Source organism: Triturus cristatus, chromosome 6 (assembly GCF_964204655.1).
Source record: "Triturus cristatus chromosome 6, aTriCri1.1, whole genome shotgun sequence".
NCBI classification, from domain to species: domain Eukaryota; kingdom Metazoa; phylum Chordata; class Amphibia; order Caudata; family Salamandridae; genus Triturus; species Triturus cristatus.
Genome location: NC_140589.1, coordinates 957,140,545 through 957,165,275, shown reverse-complemented (window position 1 = coordinate 957,165,275; position 24,731 = coordinate 957,140,545). Strand labels below are relative to the sequence as shown.

General features: G+C 41.5%; 1 protein-coding gene across 1 annotated transcript in view; it reads right to left on the bottom strand.

Moving 5' to 3' along the window:
• Positions 1–23,782, bottom strand: part of VTA1 (vesicle trafficking 1) — a 341,069-nt gene extending 317,287 nt beyond the window's left edge. Inside the window, exon 1 of the mRNA XM_085611654.1 lies at positions 23,525–23,782. Coding sequence (XP_085467780.1) covers positions 23,525–23,630 — 106 coding nt within the window. The 5' untranslated portion in view covers positions 23,631–23,782. The remainder of the gene's footprint in view (positions 1–23,524) is intronic.
• Positions 23,783–24,731: the final 949 nt, after the last annotated feature.

The window sequence follows — 24,731 nt, the reverse complement described above, 5'->3', positions numbered from 1 at the left end:
ACAAGGGAACAAGTGATGACTGTGCACCTGGGTGTACCAGAGGACTCCAGGAGGATTCGGGGGGGGGGGAGGCGTTTTTGCTATGGGTGAGAAGGCAACGGCTTGTGGAAAATCTTACCCAAGGGATGACTTTACACTTCCAGACATTGATATAGAAGCACAAACAAGGGGCTGGGAAGTCCCTTATGATCATGCTGACAAAGATGGTTACTCTAAGAGTAGATTTAGGGAGAAGAATACTCCAATTGCAAGTTCTTCCCCCAGACAACTCTCTTTGCTTTTTTTATACTGTAGCACAAGTCACTTGATTGGTACTTCCCTGGAGTCTGCTTATGATGCATATGATGTACATGACGTATTCCTGCCTTGTTCACAAGTGAAGTTGGGAAATGAAAATGAGAAGCATGCTGTGCCCTCTGAATATTTTGTCTGTATTGAAAGAATACCAAGTTCCATTTTGTCTTTATTGGAGAAATCTGTATTAAGTTCAGACCATATGCTGGAAATGATTTCTATAATGCTGTCTGAAGTGCAAAAGGTAACAAAATTTGACATCATTAAACCTTCGCCTAAGATATCTATACAAACGAGAGAACAGACAGATGTCAGACCTCTCTCTCCTGTCCCCCAGAGAGAGCAGAGAGATGTGTCTGTTCAAGCAGGAATACCCCTTTTCCTACTGCCCCCCCCCCCCATTGAACTTTTGTGTAATCTTGAAAAGGAAGAGCTTTGTTTAAACTCACTTTTTGGGTAGTCCGTAGTGGGCCCCCCTTGGGAAATGTCACACTAAAATCTTACCCTTTGTTCATCAAGGGAAAAAGGAGGGCAGTAGGGATAACAAGAAAGATGATACCATCAGGAGTTATGTGGGGCAAAAAGGCAGGGGAGAGATGGAGGGGGAGGCCCCATCCACATCCACATCACAGGCCCAGCCCCCTACCTCATCTGGGAAAGGAGGGTCAAAAGCCAAGAAGAAGGAAGGTCTCGCAATAAACCTCAAAGGGGATAATATGAAAAGAAACATAAAAAGACAAGACGATTCCCTGAATGGAAAATGGCAAAATAACATTTCCCACAGATCCCCGATAGCCAGTGTGATCCTCAGATTACAATGGAGGAGGGAGGTCTCAAATTGCCAGTTGAGGAGGGTGCCCCCAGAGACCCGATTATAGTGCACTTAACATCAGACGGGAGAATGGGGACTACAGGAATGGCAGATATTCCATCGAGTCCAGTGTTGCAGTCTCCACAAGTATCCTATTCCCTTCAGACTAGTGAGTCGTGTGATCCCTTGGGTAGAAGAATTCTAAAGGGAAGTGGGGCTGCCATACATCAGACATGGTCTAGTATACTGGGCACAAAATGTATATGCTAACTTAGAGGTGGGGTCGCAAGCACTGGGCAACTCACAGACGGGATCTAATAGAACTCTCACAGGGATAACATCATCATATAATAGAAAGTCAGATATTCCAATCACCACTACTGTGTCGCACTTGATGACTCAGTTTAATGAGGAGGCACAAGCTGTCAGTCGTGGTGATAGAGTGCTTCTATGGATCCCCCCAAGAGACGCTGTAAAGAAAGATAATGTGGTGCAGAATGTTTCTTCTTCTATCATGGATTTTATTTGGCTATTTGATGGTGAATCCTGTCCGGTAAACAGAGGATTCATTCTTAAGCTCTTTTCCCAAATAGAGGCACTAAAGTTAATAGAAAGTAGGGATATCTCGTTCGTGAAGATTAACCTGCATGAGAGCTTTTTTTATTCTAGAGTCAACTTTAGTTCTCTGATTGTGGCCAATTTGGTCATGCAGAATTGCAAGCATTTTTTTAAACGATGGCTGGATCTGATGCCTGTATTAGAATCTAAGGAATATTCCACTATGTGTCCTATAATTCAGTGCCCGAAAGTACAGAGGGACGGTAATCCTGTGGTGTTAGACGCTTTAGGCACCAACTCAGAGTTCCCATTGGGTAATGCTAAAAATATTATGGTCTCATTAAATAAAGGAGGGTCGCTCAATAAATCGGATGTCAGATGCCATAGGCACCTGTCAGGACACAGACATAGAAGTCGACTTGGCCCAGTGGAGATGGGTTGCAAAAGCCCTGAATACCAACTGTCCGGTAGTAGAAAGAAGCGGTCCTTTGAGGTAGCCGGGGGGGGGGGAGGGGAGGGGGGTACTTCTGTCCTGGAATATGGCCGGGTTAGGTCATAAAGAAGAGAAATGTAATTTTTTTAAATCCTTGAATCCCTAGATTATATGTCTACAAGAAACCTGGTCGTGCAAAGATTTTGATTGTGATGGCTTTTTTGTTTTCTCTTGTTATGCCAAGCACTCCGAAAGGGGACATGCCAGCGGCAGGGCTTCCATTTAGATCAATAACTCGATAAACTGGAATCAGAAAGTTTTTCTCCACCATCAAATCTCTGTATTTACCTTAAGCTGTCATGTTTGGGAGAATCTGGCAGTCTTACCTTCTTCCTGGTGGCAAATCTATATATCCCCCCAAGGGAAACTTCGACCATTTGTTGAGTACACTCTTCTCATATATTCATGAGATAGCTCCCATGGAAGAATGCCACTTAGTTGTATTAGTGGGAGATTTGAATGCGAAAATTTCGAATTCTGCACTGGAGACTTATGCCAATCCAGATAAAGAGGAAATCTGGCATATTCCAGATTCTCTACTACCAAATAAAATAAAAACGGACTAACTGGGTTTTCTCTTGCTTGATAGTACCAGAAGCATGGACTTGGTCATTATAAATGGTAGGGTACCACTTGATAAAATAGCAGAATTTACTTTCAACTCCCATTATACACAAAGCCTATTGGACTATGTGGTTGTCTCCTACCAAATGTTTGGGGCCTGTGAAAACTTAGTGGTATCTCCGTCAGTATGGAATGACCACAGCGTAATAGGTTTGACAATAGCCTTTAACCTACCCTTCCTTTTGGACCCCAAAAAATACCACCGAGGTAGGTGTGATAGTGAAGAAAAGCCAAGTAGAACAGCAGGGCCTTGCTGCCGCAAACATTATACAGTTCTTTGAGGCCCAAATGAAGGAGATACAAAATTTAAGTACTGATTCAGCTGGCACCCGCATTGCAAACCAGGGTTTGCCCTTGCTGAAAGTATTAAATCAAGATATTAACCGCTTAGTCCGAAAACAACATTTACAATACTCCATTGGCAAACAACAGGAAATCAATCACCTTAAGCGAGCAAGAAGTCGCTATAAATTCAGAGAAAAGAGAAGGGAGTTTGATGCCAAATGCATTGGGTTGAAGGAAGCCGCTAGAGGCAAAAACTCAAAGAAATTCTGGCACCCGATTGCAGAATATTGCGATTCAAGATAGAGGGCTCTCCCTACTCCGATTCCAGAAAGGGAGTGGATGGTCACAGGGATGTGGAATTCCTATAGCCCGATGCCCTGGACATATTGTTTGGGGTCAAGGGCAACAAGTTTTCATGTGTATTTTGTCCTTGGGACAAGTAGGCCCAAACTCCTACAGCACAAACTTGTTGGCTGCCAGTTTACAGTACCACATTATGGATTAGGGAAGGGCATTGTCTTCAGTTAAGGTAATATGTGTGTCCATATGTTAATGCTGTTTAAACTTATATTTATGGTTCATTAATGCAAAGCACTTATTAGGGTGAGCACTAAAAGTAAATGTTGTAAGCTCGGCCTTCACTACTGGCGGTGGTTCGAGTGTAAATGTGTACACACGTTTTCAAAGTTTAGTAATATGAGGCTATGTATAAAGCTTCCAGAATGCTCTCTGATTATATGCAAATATTTGCAGAAGCTTAAAAGCAATAGTGATGGTTCTTTGCTTTCAAAATAAAATATTTTTTTTAAAATGCAAGTAGGAAAAAAACATTTTAAGATTGTAAGTACCATAACTTTGCAGCATCATTTAGTTACATGTTGATGTATTCTTGTATTTCACAAAAATATTCATAATGGAAAATCGGTGTAACCAGTACAAATAAGATTAAAGGAAACAAAACTAAACAAGCATTGGCAAAGCCAGTAGGCCTGAAATTGGTGGTCAGGCTTTTGGTTTTGTCAATGCGTGACTTGTTTAGACATGGTTTTTGTAAAATCTTATCGGTGTGGGAGCTGCTGGTCCCTCACCATTCTAACAAGCATTGGCAAATGTAAAAATTGTTTTTGGTCTCAAAAAGCACACATTGCCACAGCAGTTCCGGGCACTGAACAAAACTACTTTGTGTGCCAATATGCTCCATGTAAAAGAGCAGAATACGGTCACTCACAGTGAAGCCAGCTGATAGCGAGAGAGACATAATTTTATTAAACACAAAAGGGCATGGTTAACACAAGGCCTAATTAGAGGCCCAATTATTAAAGAAAGTCTCAAAAGTGCATCCATGGTATATATCCTTGCATTAAGTGCATATATACAGTTTCTGTGAATTCACAAGAATTTACAGAAGTAGGCCAAGAAATAGTACTCCTAAAAAATATTTGTGAACTGCATTTTAGCATGAGCAAATGTGCATGTGTAGATTTGCTCATGTGAAAATCTGAATGTTTCAAGTTCTTTTTTCCTCCAACCACTTTTTTCCCCAACCCTGGAAGAGGTTTTACGTCTGCCACTGTCAGGAGTAAATTTCCATACTTTTTCAGTATGGGAAAAGATTAGAAAAGAGTTAGTGAAAACCCTTAAAACATGCAAGTTTGTAGGCTTACACAGACTCAAAAGGGCACTACCTTCAGCCCCAGTATGTAGACCTGCAGAAACGTAGCAACATAAGGGAATTGCTAGCTGAGGCGCACATCTGTAGTTATGCAAGTCAAACACTGCTAGGATGTTTTAAACAGTATATAATGCAATGTACGATTTATGGAACCAAACAACTCAGTGTGTTATAAAAAAAAACATAAGGGAATTGCTAGTATTCAAACCCTACTATGGTACAAGCCCTGGCATAATTAAGGATGCTATATCAGAACTCTTATATAATGAGATTGCTGCTGTAATTCGTCGCCGCATTACATGGCACAAAAGGGACAAGTGGATTTTGTTACAGGACAAGTAGATTTATGAAGCAACCTGCCCCATGGACAAGTAGATATTTAATTAATTTTCACACCCCTGTATATTTCACTATTATATACAAATAATGGTTCAGTACCTTTTTTGATGCCCACCATAGAGAAGTCTTCTTTTTTGGAATATGGTCCTCCATCAAGGGATGAAGTAGTGGCTTACATAAAGAGTGCTAGAACCTCTGGCGCACAAGGGCCGGATGGAATCCCGATCGTGTTAATTTAAAAGGAGCCAGCGGCATGGGGAGCTCTTTTGGTGTCATTGTTTAACTGCTGCTTTCGAACGATTAATATCCCCTGATCTTGGAAGGGGAGTATTATAGTTTCTTTGTACAAAAAGGGCCCGAAGAGTCTACCTACTAGTTTTAGACAGATTGCGTTGTTGGACGCTTCGGGTAAATTATTTGCAAAAAGTATACGTTGTCGGGACACAAAGCAACTCGGGAAGCTCAGAAACAGCAGGGGCTTTGATAATTGGGACAATATCGGGATCTCTACGATTGGCGACATGTGGCACAAAGATGACATAATTACCTTTGCGCGTCTTCGACAGCAATACGAGCTGGCGTCCTCCGAGTGGTTCCGATACATACAAATCAAGCACGCCTTACTGACGAGGCTGACGCCTGGCGAGACAGTGCCAGAGGCGTCGCCCTTGGAGGACAGATTACTAACGGATTATATGCCTAAAAGGGCCACATCGCTTACATACCGCAAGCTGATCAACAACCTACCAGACCCAATGGGTCCTCTCCGAGAGAAATGGTCCCATGATGTAGGCGAATTTGATGACCCGGAGTGGTGGGAGGCGCTGGCTTCGCCACGAGAGGCGGGTATACCATCGAGGCTCCGGCTAGTACAGCTCCACACTCTGCACCACTCCTACTACACCAGACACACCCTACACAGCATAGGTAGTGCGCCACATCCGTTCTGCTTGCGCGGCTGCGGGGAGGTGGGAACTTTCTTTCACACCATATGGGAATGCCCTGTACTCCAGGAGTACTGGAAGCAGGTGATGCGGACGTTGTCACAGTCGGGGGGAGTCTCACTGGTGCCAGAGCCTAGACGCTGCCTGTTAAATATATGGGAACCTAACGACCTCTCACGCCAGGCGCAGGGATGGGCTACGCTAGGGATAATGATAGTCAAACGCAACATAGCCCAAAAATGGGGAACAGAGGAATTGCCGAGGCTAACCGCATGGGGAGCAGACATGGACGAGGCCATGTTTGCTGAGAGGTCGGCCTTTATTAGGCGGGGCTGCCCTCGTAAATGGGGTAAAGTATGGGGGGCGTGGAATAAATTCAGGGGTGACATCTGTGATCCGCCCTCAGATCCAGACGATGATGCCTCGGACTCAGACTGATGGGGGGGGGGCCCAGTGGTGTGGGCGCGGGGTGGTGGATATTGAGGATGTGTACTGTTATAGAATTGCTTCCTACGAACTTGTCTCTATCAGTTGCTACTGAACTGCTCTATCTTGTGGAAAACTGTGTGTTCGACTGCTGTTTTGTACTGCTGTTTATTAACAAAATAAAAACAAATTAAAAAAAAAAAAAAGTATACGTTGTCACCTGCAGCAATGGGCCAAGGACCAGAACATCTTACCACCAGATCAGGCTGGCTTTAGAAAGAATCATGGAACCCTGGACAACATCACGGCTGTCCAGACCATTGTAGAGAAATATACTTTCTCACGAAGCATGTCAGTTTATACGGCTTTCATGGATTTCTCCATGGCATTTGATAAAGTGGATCGTCAAACGCTGTGGATAAAGCTTCACCATCTTGTAAGCCACACCATCTCCTGGGTCTCTTGATAGAATTACATACAGACATCTGGTGTCAAGTGATGATGGGAGGCCCGCAGGGTCTATCTTGTAGGGTTGAGACTGATAATGGGCTTAAGCAAGGCTGCCTGTTGGCCCCTCTTCTGTTTTCCTTTTATAAATATGCTCTCACAGGCATTTTAAATTCAGTGAGGGGGGATGTCCCTAGAATTGGTACATTGTCCATCGGTTCCCTACTATATGCAGACGACGTTGCAATTTTCGATTTAACTCCTATTGGCTTGCAACGTCGACTGGATGCCCTAACTAAATATGCGGAGGACCATTTTCTGAAAATTAATATTTTCAAAAGCAAAATCTTAATCTTCCGCAAGAAACGTCATGGAATAAAGAAAGGGTATAAGTGGTTGTTGGGGCATGAAGAACTAGAATTGATGGATTCATATTTGTACCTGGGAAAGGTTTTTTTTAAAAATGGGCAAGATTCAGAGCATATTAAACTGTGTGTTGGTAAGGCTGCCTCCCAGGACGGAGCTCTAAACAGATTTTATCAAACCTGTGGGAGACGCCATTTTAGTTATGTCCTGTCAGTATTCAAGGTTAAAATTCCTCCCTCATTAAATTATGCTGCAGAAGTATTGGATAATAACTACTGGCTTGCCTTTGATAAGGCTGAAGGGCGGTTCTTCGGCCCAATTTGTAATCTAAATTCTCTGGCTGCCCCATATGTTCTACTCTTGAAATTCGGTCTAGTCTCTTCTTATATTTTATCTCTGTCAGCGGTCCTGAGGTGGAGGAATGCTCTCCTTTGGGGGGGATGAGGGCTCTCTTAGGGCTGCCTTGAGAATGGAAAACTTTGATAAGCTAAAGGATCAATCGGCATTCTTTAGATCATTTGCTTACACAATTGACATATTTGGGCTCAGTTCAAATAGTAATTCACCTATGCCAAAGTCTGCACTGAAGTTATTCTTAAAGAAGTCTGCAAGCTCGATTAGTATTGAAAGAGATATAGTTTTAAGTAAATCCAAGTCCCACAATGAGTTGGTTTGTGGGAGTGCGTTGGGTAAAAGGCCACAGCCTTAATTAACTTGGAATCAATCAATCAAAATAATCTTTATTTCGGTCGTAGACCATAAAAGATAAGCAATCCACAAAGACATACAAGTGTACAAAAAGAAGAAAAGGGAATTGCAGTTCATAAAAAGTAAGTACCATAAAGATTAGATTAATTGGCAGTTAATTCATTTAAAACAGTAGATAAAAGATTAAAAGATTAAAATATTATAAAAACAATGAGAAATAACATCAATGGGTGTTGAATTATTCCGGGGGATTTGACAATAAAAGGAAACTTCTCCTTCGCCACACAGCATACCAGAAACGTGATACCGAAAAAACTATGGGTAATGCAGTGTCTGTCTTCAGAATTCTGTAGGCAACTTTACAATGTGTAGTCCCCAAATTCCTACAGAGTTGAAGGAGCCAACGTTTTCTGATAGATTTATATGTGGGGCAAAAAAAGAGGACGTGTAAGTCACTTTCACTAGAAGCTCCACAGGTTGGGCAGTCAGAAGGATTATTTATCGACCATTTTCCTGTGAATGCTCTCAGGGGCAATGTTCCATACCTGAATTGCATATATAATTTCCTAGAGGCGTTAGGCTCCATCAGGTCTAAAACTGGCTCTATTTTGAAGTCTTCTTTAGTATTGAAGAAGTCCATGGTCAGTGAGCCTGATTTATTATTGGTTAGCATCATATTTTTGTTATTTAACCAAAAAGCGTTTGCCAATTCAGCTCTAGAGAGTGTAGGGGCGTTTAATTCAGGATGGTGCCATAGTGCAGGAAACCCTAATCTAATGAGCTCCCTTTTAATATAAAGTAACCACGGTATATTATCTATACCACGGGGGGTCAATAGCGATTTTAAGTCATTTTGATAGTCCACTAACTCTGGTGTTGCCCACAGCCTGCGCCAATACAATAGTGGCCTTAAACCAATTTCGTCTTGGATAGACCTTACTCCCAGGTCCATTCTGAGTGGTATGAGGGGAGTGCTGGGTGGTAGGGACATTAACGACCTTAGGAACAAGTTCTCAGATCTGCCAATGTCTCCGGTTAGACAGTGCCCCCATAGTTCAACCCCATAGAGAGATGCAGCCCGTGCTTGTACTTTATATATCTCAATGATGGGTGCTATCGGTTTTGAGATGGAAGCTCTGTATAATTTAAGGATCCCACCGCAAGTCTGCGTGAGTCGTAATTTAGCTTTTGCTAGCTGGGGACCCCATTCCATCCTATCCGAAAGAGTGACACCGAGATATTCAAAGACTGAAACCCTATCCAGAGTAACACCATTGAGAGAAGGGTTAGGACCATTTTTTTTGGGCGGGTTGCATATCATGAATTTTGTTTTTGAGGAATTGACCTCAAGGCCTCTCTGGGAACAAAATTCAGAGAAACTATCGAGGGCACGTTGAATCCCCATAGGGGATTTAGACACCAGAAGGGTATCGTCAGCAAACATTAGTGCGACCACCTGCTCGTTGTTAAGTTTGGGGGCATCGATGTCCTTGACTCCCCTCAGGTGGGACACTAATGCATTAGAATAGAGAGAAAATAGGGTTGGGGCCAGGACGCATCCCTGTCTAACTCCACGGTTAACAGGGAACTTTGGGGTCAGATTGCCCCACTTACCGCACCTAACTTGGGCGAAATTATCATTATGGAGCCGTTTTATAATCCCCAAAAGGCAGGCAGGCATCCCCATCTCAGCCAGGACCGCCCACAAAGTTTGCCGAGGGACTAAGTCAAAAGCTGCTTTGAGATCGACGAAGATAAGGTAGAGGCTGCCACCCTCTACCCTCACGGTTTTCCAATAAAGAAGTTGTAGTCGGAAAAGTTGGTCCACCGTGGATGTCTTCTCTATAAAGCCAGCCTGGTAGGGAGTTAGTATTCGTTTTTCATCCATCCAGGCTTGCACTCGATCTAGAATAATACGTGCAAAGAGCTTCTGGCTGACGTCGATTAGGCTAATCGGGCGGTAGTTACTAGGCAAGAGAGGGGAGCCCTTCTTGAAAACCGGGACTATCTCGGCACCTGCCCAGGTATTCGGAATGGGAGCACCATGGACAATGGCATTGTAAAGTAAACAGAGATATGGTATCCACACCTCGGGTTTATGCCTGTATAGGTCCCCTGGAATCTTGTCAAGGCCTGGTGCCTTGCCTACTGGAAGTCTATTTACAGCCTTTTCTACCTCCCTTGAAGATATACTATCAATAACTTCATTAATCACATCAGGGGGGGATGGGGCCTCAGAAGTGGGGGCCAGGGGAGCATACAAACTCTGAAAGTGATCAACCCATTGACTCGATGCAATATTGGGATCATCGGCTATAAAGCCTTCCTTTGATTCTGATCTAACAATTGCCCAGAATTCTCTCATATCCTTTTTGGTAAGAGCTCTTTTGATGTCCTCCCATTTCTCGTATTCCCAATTCTGCTTAGCCACTTTTACAGTCTGCTTGTATTTAATTCTACTCATAGCGACCGCGTTCATATCGCCAGATTTTAGTGTGGCCAATAGGGCTAATTTTGCCTCCTTGCATTCATAGTTAAACCAGGAGAGTGCCATTGTGGTTTTCTTTTTTCTAGAAGTCCAGGGGTTTAGATAATTTCCCAGTATAGTAACTAGCCCAGTATGGATTTCGGACACTTGATTTTTCCTGATATCACTGTCCTGTTCTAAGGTTTGACACATTTGTGCAAGGGCATTACATGTGGCCGAGTAGATAAGGCTGATTTTGTCAGGAGATTTAAGAATCAGCGTCCACTTAAGGCGTCTTCTGTCGCCTGAAAGATATAAGGGTCGAGGCCTACCACTGTTTTGCGTGGGGCTATTTTCCATCACTACAGTCAGATCGAGGGTCAGCGCATTGTGGTCACTATCATGGCGAGGGTGGATCATAAAATCCAAAACCCTCGTCCATGTCTTGGCCTCAACCAAAATGTAATCAATACGCGAAGTCTGGCCAGGACGATTAAAAGTATGTTTACCCTCAAGGTCCGACAGAGAGCGCCCATTGCAAGCTCTAAGTGAGTTAGCTAATGTTAGGGAGTTAATTTGCAGGGCTAATGATGTCCAAGCCTTGGCAGGTGGAATTTGAAGGGCCGGTATGGACCATTGTTCATCTTCCTCCCTTCGTTCTTCGGCCCAATTTGTAATCTAAATTCTCTGGCTGCCCCATATGTTCTACGCTTGAAATTCGGTCTAGTCTCTTCTTATATTTTATCTCTGTCAGCGGTCCTGAGGTGGAGGAATGCTCTCCTTTGGGGGGGATGAGGGCTCTCTTAGGGCTGCCTTGAGAATGGAAATCTTTGATAAGCTAAAGGATCAATCGGCATTCTTTAGAACATTTGCTTACACAATTGACATATTTGGGCTCAGTTCAAATAGTAATTCACCTATGCCAAAGTCTGCACTGAAGTTATTCTTAAAGAAGTCTGCAAGCTCGATTAGTATGGAAAGAGATATAGTTTTAAGTAAATCCAAGTCCCACAATGAGTTGGTTTATGGGAGTGCGTTGGGTAAAAGGCCACAGCCTTAATTAACTTGGAATCATCCACAGGGGATTAGAAGACAGATGGTTCTTTTGAGAATTAACCTGTTGCCCAAGAGAGGAGAGAATTTGTGAATTGTGTCATATACAAATCCAGGATCTCAATCAAGTGTTATTTGTGTGTCCGGAATTACAAAGGGCAAGGCGTATGTTTTTAAGATCATCATTTATTAAATGTAATATTCATTCTGCTCAGGAGGCCCGAAAATTTGTTTTATTCCCACCAAATGAAATGGTCTGTCATAGGATATTCCAATTTTGTAAAAACTTTTCTGGTTATTTATTAGGAAATTTGAAAAAAATCTAGCTATTAGGTTGTAACGTCTAATGGATATTGAAGAAGTTTGCACTGTATAAAAAGTATGTTTATCCTTCTTCCCACTTTTTAATCTACTGTTATATTTAAGGGAAAAAAGGGAAACATTTTTTGTATTGTATTAAAAATATGTTTTTTTTATTGTATTGGTGTATTTTTGTGGACCTCCGTAGGAGTTCCTTAACAAATAAAATTGAATTGAGAGGGCATAGCGTATTCTGTTTGTATATCTAAGAAGGACTTAAGGGTGCATCCATGCACTACTGCCCCAGACAGGTGTATTAGCTGTTGTAATTGGCCATTATTCCACAGTGGAGTCTCCCTAGTAAGTTTCCCCCACCAGCCCATCTGGCGGAGTGCCGTCTTCCAAATCTTAAAAATCGTGGATATGGCAGGTGATAGCTCACAAAGTAATGTCACTGAATAGAGGACCATATAGAGGGCATTATCCCCCAACAGCCACCCTTCAACCGCATATGCCAGGTCCAGATGATCACTATACAACCAGTCATTGAGGACGAGCAAATGGGAGGCCATGTAATATGCCTGGATATCTGGGGTAGCCACTCCACCAGTGTAGGTAGACTGAAAGCAGGTCCTTAGAGCTACCCGTGATGCACCGCCCCCCCAGAGGAAGCGGGCTAGAATCGCATTCAGTTGGCGGAACCATGTAGGTTTTATTGGATAGGGATGATTTTGTAACTGGTACAGGAGACGAGGGAGGGATATCCTTTTAAAAATGGCGGATCTACCAAACAAAGACAGAGGTAGGTGTGACCACACTCGTATCTGATCCCCTACCTGTGCCCACATTGTTGACAGAGTTCCATATTTGGATGATAAAATCCAGATTATTCTTATATTATTCTGAAATGTGGCTTGGAATCTTTACATCAAAAAAGATTGTGTACGATAAAGAACATGTTCACCCCCACAACTTATGTTTGTCCTTTCATTCTTGGATTTAATTCCTTAACAAAGAAAATAGCCATATCATATGTATGTGATTAGGAAGATCGTCTGTTTTCTGTTACACACTAGAGTGAATGTTTTCCTTATTTTCTAACTTCCAGAATTTCTGAGATTGAGACAATTCTACTTGTATCAATTTTACTTCCATCCAGATCCATAGCTGGAATTAAACCAGATCACCAGCTGTGCCCAAAAAAGTGATATTTCTGCAAGAACCTACAAGTCATCTAAACGTACATCAGTGACAACTAGCGGGCATACAGGTGGCATCCTAGTTTTGAATGTATGCAGTGCCAGGCAGGGACTCCTTCCTTCGTCATGTGAAAAAGCTATCACTAAAGAGTGAGGCACAAACCACTCACTTGGAAAACAATCTATACAAATAAAACCGACAGTGTACATGGATGTGTGGCATATTTGGGGCTAGTAATGAAACAATTGCTATGACACAACTTTTTAAAAATAAAGCAATTTTATTGGTTTTACAACTTTTAACAACAGTCATTACAGTGCAGGCAATAAAGTGCATTTTAGACAGCGAGCAGCCAACACAGTTTATGAAATCGTAATATTTAAACACATTTTTATCTCATACATTTTATGCCACGCCAGGGAAAATAAATTTGACCCAATAAAACATGTTAATTAGAGCAACTGTACTAATCAATGCACGGTCATTTATGACTAGAGTACAAAGATCAAATTCCACTTAATTTTCACAGTACAGCGAAAATGACACCATGATGCAGGAAAAGGCAAATTTGCAGCACTGGTTTCCATTAATAAAAAAAACAGCTCTACAGAACATTATGCTATATTTCATATGTACTATGTCTCACTAGGAGGTAATAAACGATTCAAGACATAGGTCATTAGAAAGAGATTAAACATATTTGTGATTTTCATAAAACATAAGCGCTCTGATGAAATAACTGCACCTTGACAAAAGTGTCTGTTACATAAACTTTAATATATGTCAATAGGGAAACTAAAAAAATAAAATAAAAAATAAAGAGGGAATCATTCCATTCGCCCTGTTTGGATTATATTTAGGTTTCCTACTGCTGGCAAAAGCTGGTCCCTGGATCCAAACAGGTGGGTTTACACTGTCTGATAGCACGGCCATCTCTTTAAATGGCTGATTACAGTAATCAGCAGCTGAAGGTAACCTGTTAACTTTAACCCCTTCTGTGCCCATGAAGAGCTGGACTCGTCATGGGCCGCGGTTGCGCTGTGCCCATGACGAGTCCAGCTCGTCATAAACCCCGCCCGCTAATGCAACGGCCGGCACAGGGCGGGGAAAGGGCGTGGCACACAAGGGGTTAATACGTTGTCTAGTGCGCACAGCACCCTTTGGCTGCTCTTTTAATAACTTTTGAAAACATTTTTAACTTTGCAAATTAAGCAGAGGCTGATGAACTATGTAGTAATTGGGGTAAATTCATATTCATACAGTATCTCCATATCCACAAGAGCTCACATATCAACATATTAAAAAATGAAATACCCTGACTTTCCAACTGTCAATTGCCAAGCATATCAAAATAATGACACTATACCAATCAGCACCTCACACAAAGCAAAACCTGACAGAGGTCAACCTAAGCTCACAAAAGTCTTCATGAGACCACTTTTAGCGCTGGGATACCTCCGGGTGACTACGCGCTCTACAAAATAAAATAATAATAATAATAATAATAATAATTCAAAATATCCCTATTGATTAGTTGCAGGAACACCTCTTGGCTCTACTAATCTGTCTTCATAGCGAGACACAAAGTCAGCGCTGCAAACTCTAAGTGCCATCCTTTTCCACAAAGCAGATCTTCATTCATTGCTCACCAGAAAAATGCCAAGCCCAAACTCTTGGCTCACCCTAGAGCCCCTTCTGCAAGTACTGGAGAACCGTGTAGACTGAAACAGCAATGGAAGCAAGTACAGTGAAATAAAACTTGCACACTAAAGACAGTATGCAAATAATCAAAACATCAAAACCAAGTTGGGTTACTAGCTGAACTTCATCATACACGCCAATGGGAAGAAGGCTATCTAAGAGGTAATCAAACACTGCAATAACCCCCTTTCTACCATCCCAATCCTAATTCTGCACCAAAATGTACCAACATAAACCAGTATTTAATGGACAAGATCAGGGCAGAGATAGAACACAGATCTAAATAACAAGTAAGCCAACAGTCCAATAATACAACTAACACATATAGAATCAGCAGTCTTTCAGCCCAATGACCAAAGCCATACTTGTAAATATTATCAAAAGCTGCCTCTTTTGAGGAATGCCCTATTCATTGAAACTCTTTCTTCAGAAGCCCTCACCCATTTATCCACATTATCAATCATACTTCTCCTCAAGCATTCCCAACTTCAGTAATACCGTAATTTACTCTTTAGCAGCAATCAAATTCCAACAAACTCTCAAAATACTCCCTTCCATCCCTCTCATTACTCAATCTCCCTTCCAGGGTAAAATCCTTGAAAAAGCAGCTACGCTTTAAATGGAAGCAATAATTGCCATACAACTTTAATACCACCATGAGGGTTCAGCCTCACACTGCAGCCCCAAAATAATGTTCTACCAAGCAAAAGACAGAAGGCTAAATAATTGAAAAAGAAAACAGCATTGTAGTCCTCCTTGAGATCTTATTAACAGGCCCTCTTGACCCCCTTCCCCTCAAACATGGGAATACCTATCACAGTTCTCAAATGGTTTGCATTATTCATATTGAGACAATTCACCCCGATGGAGGGAGAACTCTCTTCACCCCCCCCCCCACACCTCAAGGAGTATGTGGGTTGCCCCACAATGAATGCTTACCCAAAGCTATATTTCATCTCTACTTGAACACTTGGGGTTCCAACTGGGCCATCAAAACCTTTCCATTTGTCAATGACATCATGGTGCAGTAGGTCAAAATACAATTGCCAAAATTATGTCTTGACCATTCATAAAAATTGAGGTATGTCTTCTAACTTGAATAGAAAACAACTAAGGCTGAAAGTTTGTTCTCTTGAATAATGGAGCAACTGAACCATAGACCCAAATGTTGTTGACTAAGAAGGCAATAAATTGATCCAACCAACCACACACCCTAAGCTCATATTCGCTTCTTTTCTTTAGTGACTCCATACTGTCTTTTAAAAACGATGTATCATGGCTCCTCATCATAACAGATGGGTGACATGTGGCCCACTTACCTGGTGTCTTGCAGTGGGGCATCATGCTTTGGCCCTCATCTCTGTAGTGTAGAGCTGGCACAAGCATTCAGGCACAGAAAAGGCTGGTGGAGGTCCGGGAGATTAGTGCAGAAAAACAGACTCCTCCACAATCTGCCATTGTGCCAGACCAGAGTGACAGTGCCTGACTTTCAGAATACTACTGAGCATGGTACGATGCTCAGTTGAATGAACGAGGACTACAGAACAGCAACTTAGCCATACAATGCGTAGCTTCTGAATATGAAATCGGATGGCCTTTCCTGATCGTGGGGCACTCCGTTACCACCCTGACTATTTGTCTGATGACTCCCTGGATTCCTGCTATCTGGCTGCCATTAGGGAGAAACCTTCTAAAAGTTGGATGACTCCGCTCTTAATCTTCATGTCTAGATTACTGTAGTCTGAAATGTCATATTAGGTAATCTGGGATCCACAGATCACAGAGTTTAACTGCAGGCTTCTCTGATTAACACTATTGCATTGCTTTGTGGGCTGGACATGTGCCTTTTACAAAACTTTCCCCATTGGATTCCAACTGCTGTACACTGTACGGTGCACTAAATCTAAATCTGTTTGTTTGGTTAGAAACCTTATCTTGATTGTTTTACGTTGTGTGATATCCATATTTACTGCAGAACAGATATAATTAGGCACGTTGGAGGTACTCAATCAATCATAATATTCATGGAATTATCTAGCACTTACTATAACCTTCCTCTTTTACATTTCAGTGCAAATTCTCATTATAATATGTAACAAAATTTCACAGGAATCCTTGCTCCAACTAGTCTCCTCCGTAAGACTAATAATCCCTTCCTTGCCACCGTTAACAAGTGCTGCACTTTGCAGGCCTAGTTCTACCAGATCAATGGTGGTAATATAACTTGCTTGTCACAAATCACACTCGCTCACAAACGTTGTCCTCCATTCTCCTTCCCTCCAAATTATATCCAATGGGAAATCAAAGGCATCTCCCCTGGCACTAGGCTCTAACCAAGGCTTCCCATGCCAGTTTATTTACAGCACAAAATGCATTGTTTCAAAACCCTCCGTGAAAAAACTGTGATCCTCCTTTCATGTATGAAACCACTACAGCCAAACTGTGGCTACAGATCAAACGAAGATAGAATCAGGAGACAAGCACATCTAAAGACAAACACAACATCCATGAGACAAGGACATTTAATAACAAATGTACCAACCATGACACAAACACATTTAAAGATAAACAGACCATCTATGAGACCAGAACCTCTTATGTATTGAACTAGAACTTTCAGCATTGGAACCTTCCTCACAGTAACAACCGATTAACTGTTCATTGTAGACCATGATCCTTGTAAAACTGATCTTCTTGTCTTTAGCAGGCTTTATGGAGATCACTTGCTGCTACACACATATTATACAACATTGTGTGTGCTTCTTCCCTACCATCCTAGTCATCAGTCTTTCTACTTCTACACCATGACTCCGAGATTGTTATATAGTATATTTTTCTGCTCCAAAGTTTCCTGTAATAACTGGAAATAAAGCCACCGCAAAAGCACAGGTCAGTGACTAATACTTTTCATTCACTAATTATTAAACTGCTTGCATGCAGAGCGATATACGATTTCTTACTTGAATGCATCAAATTACAACTAAGTAATTTTATATAAGGTAAACAAAACTGTAAACAAGATAAAAACATTTTAGTAAAATTACATCAATTAACACAGCTCATGCATACACAAAAGGCAATCAATACTTAATATACAAAGGTTTGATTATAATAGCGTGACACATCGAAACTAACTTTGGTAAATGTGTCTGTTTTCAAATTTCTAAATGCTGATTTACATTCATAATGTCCACGTTTCCGAACAGGTCCCTAAGCCATTTCGCCCTCGGTAAAGTGTGCAGTGAACTTTTGAAAGGAAAAGGTATTTCTTTCCCAACCCATTTGGTACTATGAAGATACAACTTGTACCAGCTGGGCGAAGAGCTCCACTTACATATAAACTTGTTTGGAGGTAAAGTGCCTAATCTAAATGTGATGTACAGGATCTTAGCTATAGCAGGCTCGACCACATCCAGTGCCTTGAGGAACTTAGGTACTCAAAGCACTCTGTTGCTAGGTCTTAAACATGCCTTTAACAAGGGCTGCCACATCAATAGAAATAGTTTACGCAGAAGTCCATAACCGCAGCATGCCTCTCAGACTTAACATTTTGTGGCCATGTTAAATCAAGTCTAACGGCCTGCCCCCCTACAAACTTAAAACATCAATCATACAGGCTCTGTAATGCCTAAATATGTGGATTCCCTCTACCCAATACAAATGCAGTATAAGCTTTTATGGAAAATATATGCTAACAATGCCAAGGTCCAACAACAGAAGGACAGTTAGTGTACAAGTTGGTAGTAGCAATAGTTGATTAAAGAAACAGGCTCACATACAGAAAACAAGTCACACTGTCGAATTCCCAAATTTGTGCACACAAAAAAAATAGATATTTTGACACTATGTGCAATACAGGATAGATCACACGTCCACCATGCTTCCAAGCAAAATGCACTGTTAGACCTGTGTGCTGTGCCAAGAGACTCCTAGATTTTAGAATGGTATTGCTCCATTTTAGGTTTGATGAGTCATATTCCTATGTACCTTAAATCATTAACTAGTCCCAGAAGAAATTGTTTAAGAGGAAGGCATTTTTAATACCCTTCTAGGATCTAAAAGCAATCAGCTTAATTTTAGAAGAGTTAATTGTCGGACCTCACATGATTATTTATCTAAGAGATTCTGTAGACCTCCGGGGTCTTTGACACTAACAAAGCATTGTCTGCAAACAGGAGAACTGAGATCCTAGAAGCACCTAAATTGGGGCATCATTAAAGCTGGTGCTTAAAAAATCCACAACCTGGTTGATTTACATGAAGAAGAGGAATAGAGCAGGTGAACACCCCTGACACACTTCTTTATGGACTTAAACTTACCTTGTATTTCCTCTGATGAGAATCACTGCAATGTGGCATAATTGTAATTCCAGTCCATTTAACAAAACTGTTGAGAAATGGTTCTTGCATTAACTAATAAACTGACAAGACTGCAATTTGCCGGATCTCTTGTGCAACAATTTTTTTTCTTCCATAGACACTATTTTAGCACACAGGCAGGAACTGGATAAAGGGATGCCATTTAAAATTGCGTTTCTTACAAGCAAAACATAATAGGCATGAGTTTTACAGATCTGTCCGGGGTTTATAGCTTTAAGAACTTCATTTAGAGTTAATGTTTCTGTGGGTGGGCAATCTATAAGCAGAGTAACAAAGGGGCCTATTTTCCCACAGGAATGGAGCCTCGCAATATAATAATGGAAATTGTGTTAACCAGCTAACTTGTGTAATATAAGTTTCAGGCATTTTTACTATCCGTTTTGTTACTATCAACTACCAAAATATCTTTGAATCCTTTGACCAGAATGAACCAACTTATCCCCAATTTCAAGTACTGTTTTCAACTCTGTATGAAAAACAAAGCTAGTCTGGTTACTATGAAGCTGAAGAAGAAGATATAAATACCTGACCCAATACATTAATTTACCAAGTCTTTCATAACAGAGGGCTCACCATTTACAGATATTTACAGTTTTGATGTAATCCTTCTAGCTAACTAAAAATATACAGAACGTACTATGCAGGGAAACACAGATGGTCGGCAGATAAAAATAATTTTTAAATGACTTTTTGTAACCAACATGAAAATGAAGGTCACTTCAAAACAATTATGGACAAACAATATGCCCTGGTTTCTTAGAACAGAAAATACAAATCTAAGATATATTATTGAGATTATAAATTGCAGAGTCAACACAGGTAGTTTCCTGGTGCCTGACTGAACCTTAACGACTGGGGTGCGCTATTCGGAGAAATTAAATCAGGTTTAAAATTGGTCTTTCAATTTTAGGTCTGGCTAAACACGAGCTTAATTTTTAGCATAGTTCATCTTATTACAAAAAAAATACATGATTTAAACGGCCCCTTTGTTAATCCTTTTACATGCATTTAATTGGACAGCAGATGTGATTCGCCGTATGCCAAGTAGTTCCATTGTTAATAACGGATATAGATGTTGTTAACGCAGACCCTGTGTCAAATAATTAGAAAATGGCTTTGCATAGCACCTTTGGCAAACACATTAGGAAAGAGTTTTACATTGTGATCTCTGTGATAAATAAACTAAGAAGGGGGTTCTTATACATTGTGAACTCTCTGACAAAAGCAATAGGAAGGTGTTTAACAATATGAACTCTGACAAATACAACCGGAAGGGGTTTTACATTGTAGAGTACTAGGTTTGTGCCTTGTTGGGTTGCAAGTTTAGACAATAAATTACTGGGCAAAAATATAAAAGAGCCTGAAAAGGCAAGTTGCAAAACACATCAAAACAGGCTCCTCATTTGTACAGGTCTGTATTTTCACGTTAGAACATTAAAGCTGAACTATCGGCTCTGCAAATCTATTTTCAGTTGTCTGGCTTACAGGTTTGCTTCTGTTATGTAAATTGAGACTAGAGGCAGCAGAAAGCATCAAAAGTCAGATGTAAATGCAATGCTTTAATAGGACATGCGTCTGATGTAAATATCACTATTCATTGTACATTCCGTTTCTTCACATCAACCTCATAGCTAGCAGATTGTTGCATGGGTCAGTTTCCCAGTTCTGTATACTGCTTACCCAGAACAATCGGTCTGTTTTGTTGTGGTTGCTGTATAGCTGAGAATTTTCCTATACAGATCGTGTTTGTGGTACCCATATAAGTGATGCACAGGAAGAAACTGTATACCATACTGCGCTGTGTGTACAGAACCTCATCTTAGATAGGTTTTCTGCAAGGTTCTAGGCTTTGGGAACCTTCAGGAAGTCTCTATCATTACAGACAAATCACACAACTGGATACAGCTTCCCATTATTATTAGCACTATGCTGAATGTTGTCTTCAATGAGGGAAAGGAACTCCGACTGCAGGAGGCTCCAGTGAGATGTGGAAGAAACTGGATTACTCTTTTATATTGCTTAATAGCTCACTTTATTACCCTCTTTAAACACACTCAACTTTGCCAGAAAAGAAATCAGTGGCACTGGAACATATAGCGACCTGCCGAACCAGGCACAATTAGGAAAAGCATCAAGAGAGTAAATAGAGATTAGAAGTCAAGCCTCGAGGTTGCAAAAAGCAATTTAGCAAGCATAATGACCCTTACCCAAAGTAACTTTGCATATTAGATTTTCATCCCCTGTAACTTAGAGAAGCAAGCAGAAATCTCGCCCAGCATCTTGACAGTAGTACACTACACAGGTATGTTAAGAGGAAAGATGTATTTAAAAGAACAACCTAATTAAACTAGTTATTACAATACTTTTTCGTTAAACCACTTTTCACTACTTTTTCACCTTAACTGCCATTCAGCATAGTAAATAGTATGCGTGGCGAAAAAAATCACGTCTTCTAGTTTGTTTCTATTCCAACCTCCCATCCAAATTGCTATTATTATTTTTTTAAGGGGTTCTTTATTAACAGCTGTAATTTAAAATAAGCACTGGAAATGCAAATATGTCTGGTCTTTGCAATCTAGGGACTAGTCCAATGATTATCATCACTGCTGTACAGTATCAGCAACAACAAAAATGGATTTTGTCGGTTCTGAGTGGTATTTGCAAAAAAAAAATAGCAGAATGACATATGCATGGTACACCTCATGATGCAATGGCTTCTTAGCTTGATGACACAAATGGCGGCATCCAGCAAGTCCCAGCCGCTATTTGTCTTTTTTATAATTCATCTGCTATTTGTCTTTTTTATAATTCACCATACCGAGATGGTGGATGCAAAAAAGGTGTTTATGGATGAGCACCTGGTTATGCTATTTGAGTTAAACGTTTTCAGCCCTGCCATCCAGCCAGGCATTAGAGATCCTGGTTGGGTGATCTCTCGGTAGCCCACATGTTGTGATGCAGGACACTTTGTAGAACTAAGCAGACACATAGATATGTTAGGAGACGGTTTATTCCAAGTTAAATAGAAACATGACTGACTCCACCAGGAGCAGGTGTAATTAGATGCTCAACCAGACATGTAGGTTTGTTAGGAGATGGTTCACTCCATGTTAGATAGATACATAAATGACCCCACTAGGAATAGTTGTAATTAGATGCTCAGCCCTGGTCCCTCTGTACCCCTAAGCTAAAAAGGTAAGACCTTCACACAAGAGGGGAGAGACCATCATAGGATAAATACTGAATCACACATGGTAGTAGTAGTCTGACAAGGGAGACCCATGGATCACAGGGGAATGGGGGTAGCTATAGCAGGGAAACGAGTGGACCCTAGTAACAATGGGCCTAATTACGATGGCAGTCGGACGGACGACCGACCACCATCGCAGTGGGATTGGCACTGCCCAACAAGAAGTCGGTGGTCCCACCCACCATATTTCGATAAGACAGCCGGGTAGGCAGTCGAAAACTGCCTTTTTCTACTGAGGCTTTGGCTACAGCACAAGCAGCAGAAGAAAATGACATGTTTCCCACACCCATGCATAGTGTGCCCGACACCAATTTTTTTACGGAGTTTTATATAGCACGAACCTGACCCGGAATAGGGTATCAGAGGGCTTTACATAGCACCAGTTGCGTTACATGGGGTGCCTGACGCACGGTGCATAGATGTGTTGGGGGGGTCGGGGGCTGTCCACTTAGCAGTGGCCCTTAGGGTACCTGAATGGGTCCCCAGAGTCCCTTTTCGGATGCCTAAAGGAAGTAAGAAAGGGACATCCTAATCCCTTGGTATTTATTGTAATCCGGGGGTCGGAATGATGGCCTGAATGTCTTGTGGATCGCCACCGACAGCCTGTCGAAGGTGGTCCGCCTGACATCAAAATGTACTGGTGCAAGACAAATCGTGCAGTTTCTGTCACTCTCTTCCGTCCTGATGATGATCTCATAATTTATATGGAGATCAAAATACCGAAGACTTTGAAAACACTTACTGATCACAAGTTATCACTTGAGTGTATTAACTCGAAAGAAAGTACCGAGCACGTTTGTCTTGCACAAAAATGAATTGCGCTGCTATGGTTAAAAATTGTCCTGGATTGCTTTGAATAGATTGAAATTACCAGGTTTATTGCATTAAGAATATTGTTACTACGGGCCACTGTTTTCTCTGCTTTAGAAACCCACTACATTTATTGATGATGCAGTACCTGCACGTCACAGAAGCAAGGCGGTGCAGCAAAATCGCAACACTACCTACTCCCTTTGGCCGAACTTGGAAGCAGTTTGAGCAGAGTTAGGAGTTTTGCTGACTTTGCAAACATGATATTCCGATTCCTTTCCATTGTACGTTTTCAAGCTGGTTACACGCATGTATAGACACAATGTGATAGCTGTTTATTTAACTGCCACCCTCTCAAAATCTAGCACAACGCGGTTGTACTGCCATTCATACTCACAGTAATAGGCTACCACCGGGTCGCGCTTCTCGTGTTCCTGGGCTGTCCGCAGGTGATGTTGTAAACTCTTGAACTGCGGGGGTAATGGGGGCGCTGGCGCAGCCATCCTGCTGATCCACCTACGTAGCCCACTGGGATCCTTAGACACCGCTCTAAGCTGTCACTCCCTTGTCTGGATTCTCTCAATTCCTGCACCGGTCACTAGGCGGAACTACAAGAGCAGAAAAAGAGCTGGTCGAGACACTGCAAGGAGCGAAATGACAGCCGGCATCTTCAGGGTGTATGAGATACTCGGGCGGCCATTCGAGAATGGAGCTTTTCGCCATGCGATAGACCGCCTCCCATGTTTCTAACACCGTATTAGACGTTTTAGAAAATTAAAGAAACTAATTGATACGATAAAACTACTTAATAAAAATTTTCTAATATGATACACAGTAGAAGTATTTTATTATGTAATTTAGTATTTTGTACTGTATTTAAGAAAATAAAAGTTGCTGGAATTTGGAATCAAACAACACACTTTCTAAACATTTGTGTTGTTAACGTATGGGATCCGCGCAGGAACGGTTCTTGTAACCGATTTCTTCAAAATGGCCGCTGCTTTTCAGATTAAACTCGTTCTACTTCTTTCGCGTTCAGTGCACGCATTCGCACTACAGGTGCCTTCATAGTTCCGGAACTGCGAGCCAATAGAGTGCCTGATCAAAGGGTTAATGTTATGGAAATAGAAACAAGGTATCAATGTTTACTTTTCAATGAGCTCACCTGCCGCCCCCGGAATCAAGGAAGTTAAAATGTTGTTTTTATTTTAGAAAGGAAGTCAGCCTTTTTAGCAAGTCTCTTGTTTTAGGTCTAGATGAAGTAAGCATCATTTCCCTTATATAGAAACGATTGAATATGTGACGAGATTACGGGAAATTATTGAAGGAAATAAGAAGCACATTACTTTTTAGGACTAGGGTGGCCAACCGTAAAGACCATGGAAAAAAGAAAACAAATTCATGAGGTATTGAAGGGGTTTGTTTACGCAAAAGCAAAGTGACTGATAGAGCCGTATTCTATGTCAGGACCGGAGGCTCCGATTATGCTTCTCACATGGTCAGTGACTGGCTACCGCCCTCCCCCTATGACCTCACCACCCCCGGACACAGAACATAGACGTGGTATCTTTGGAAGGCGGGAGGTCGCGAGACCCCCCGGCCGT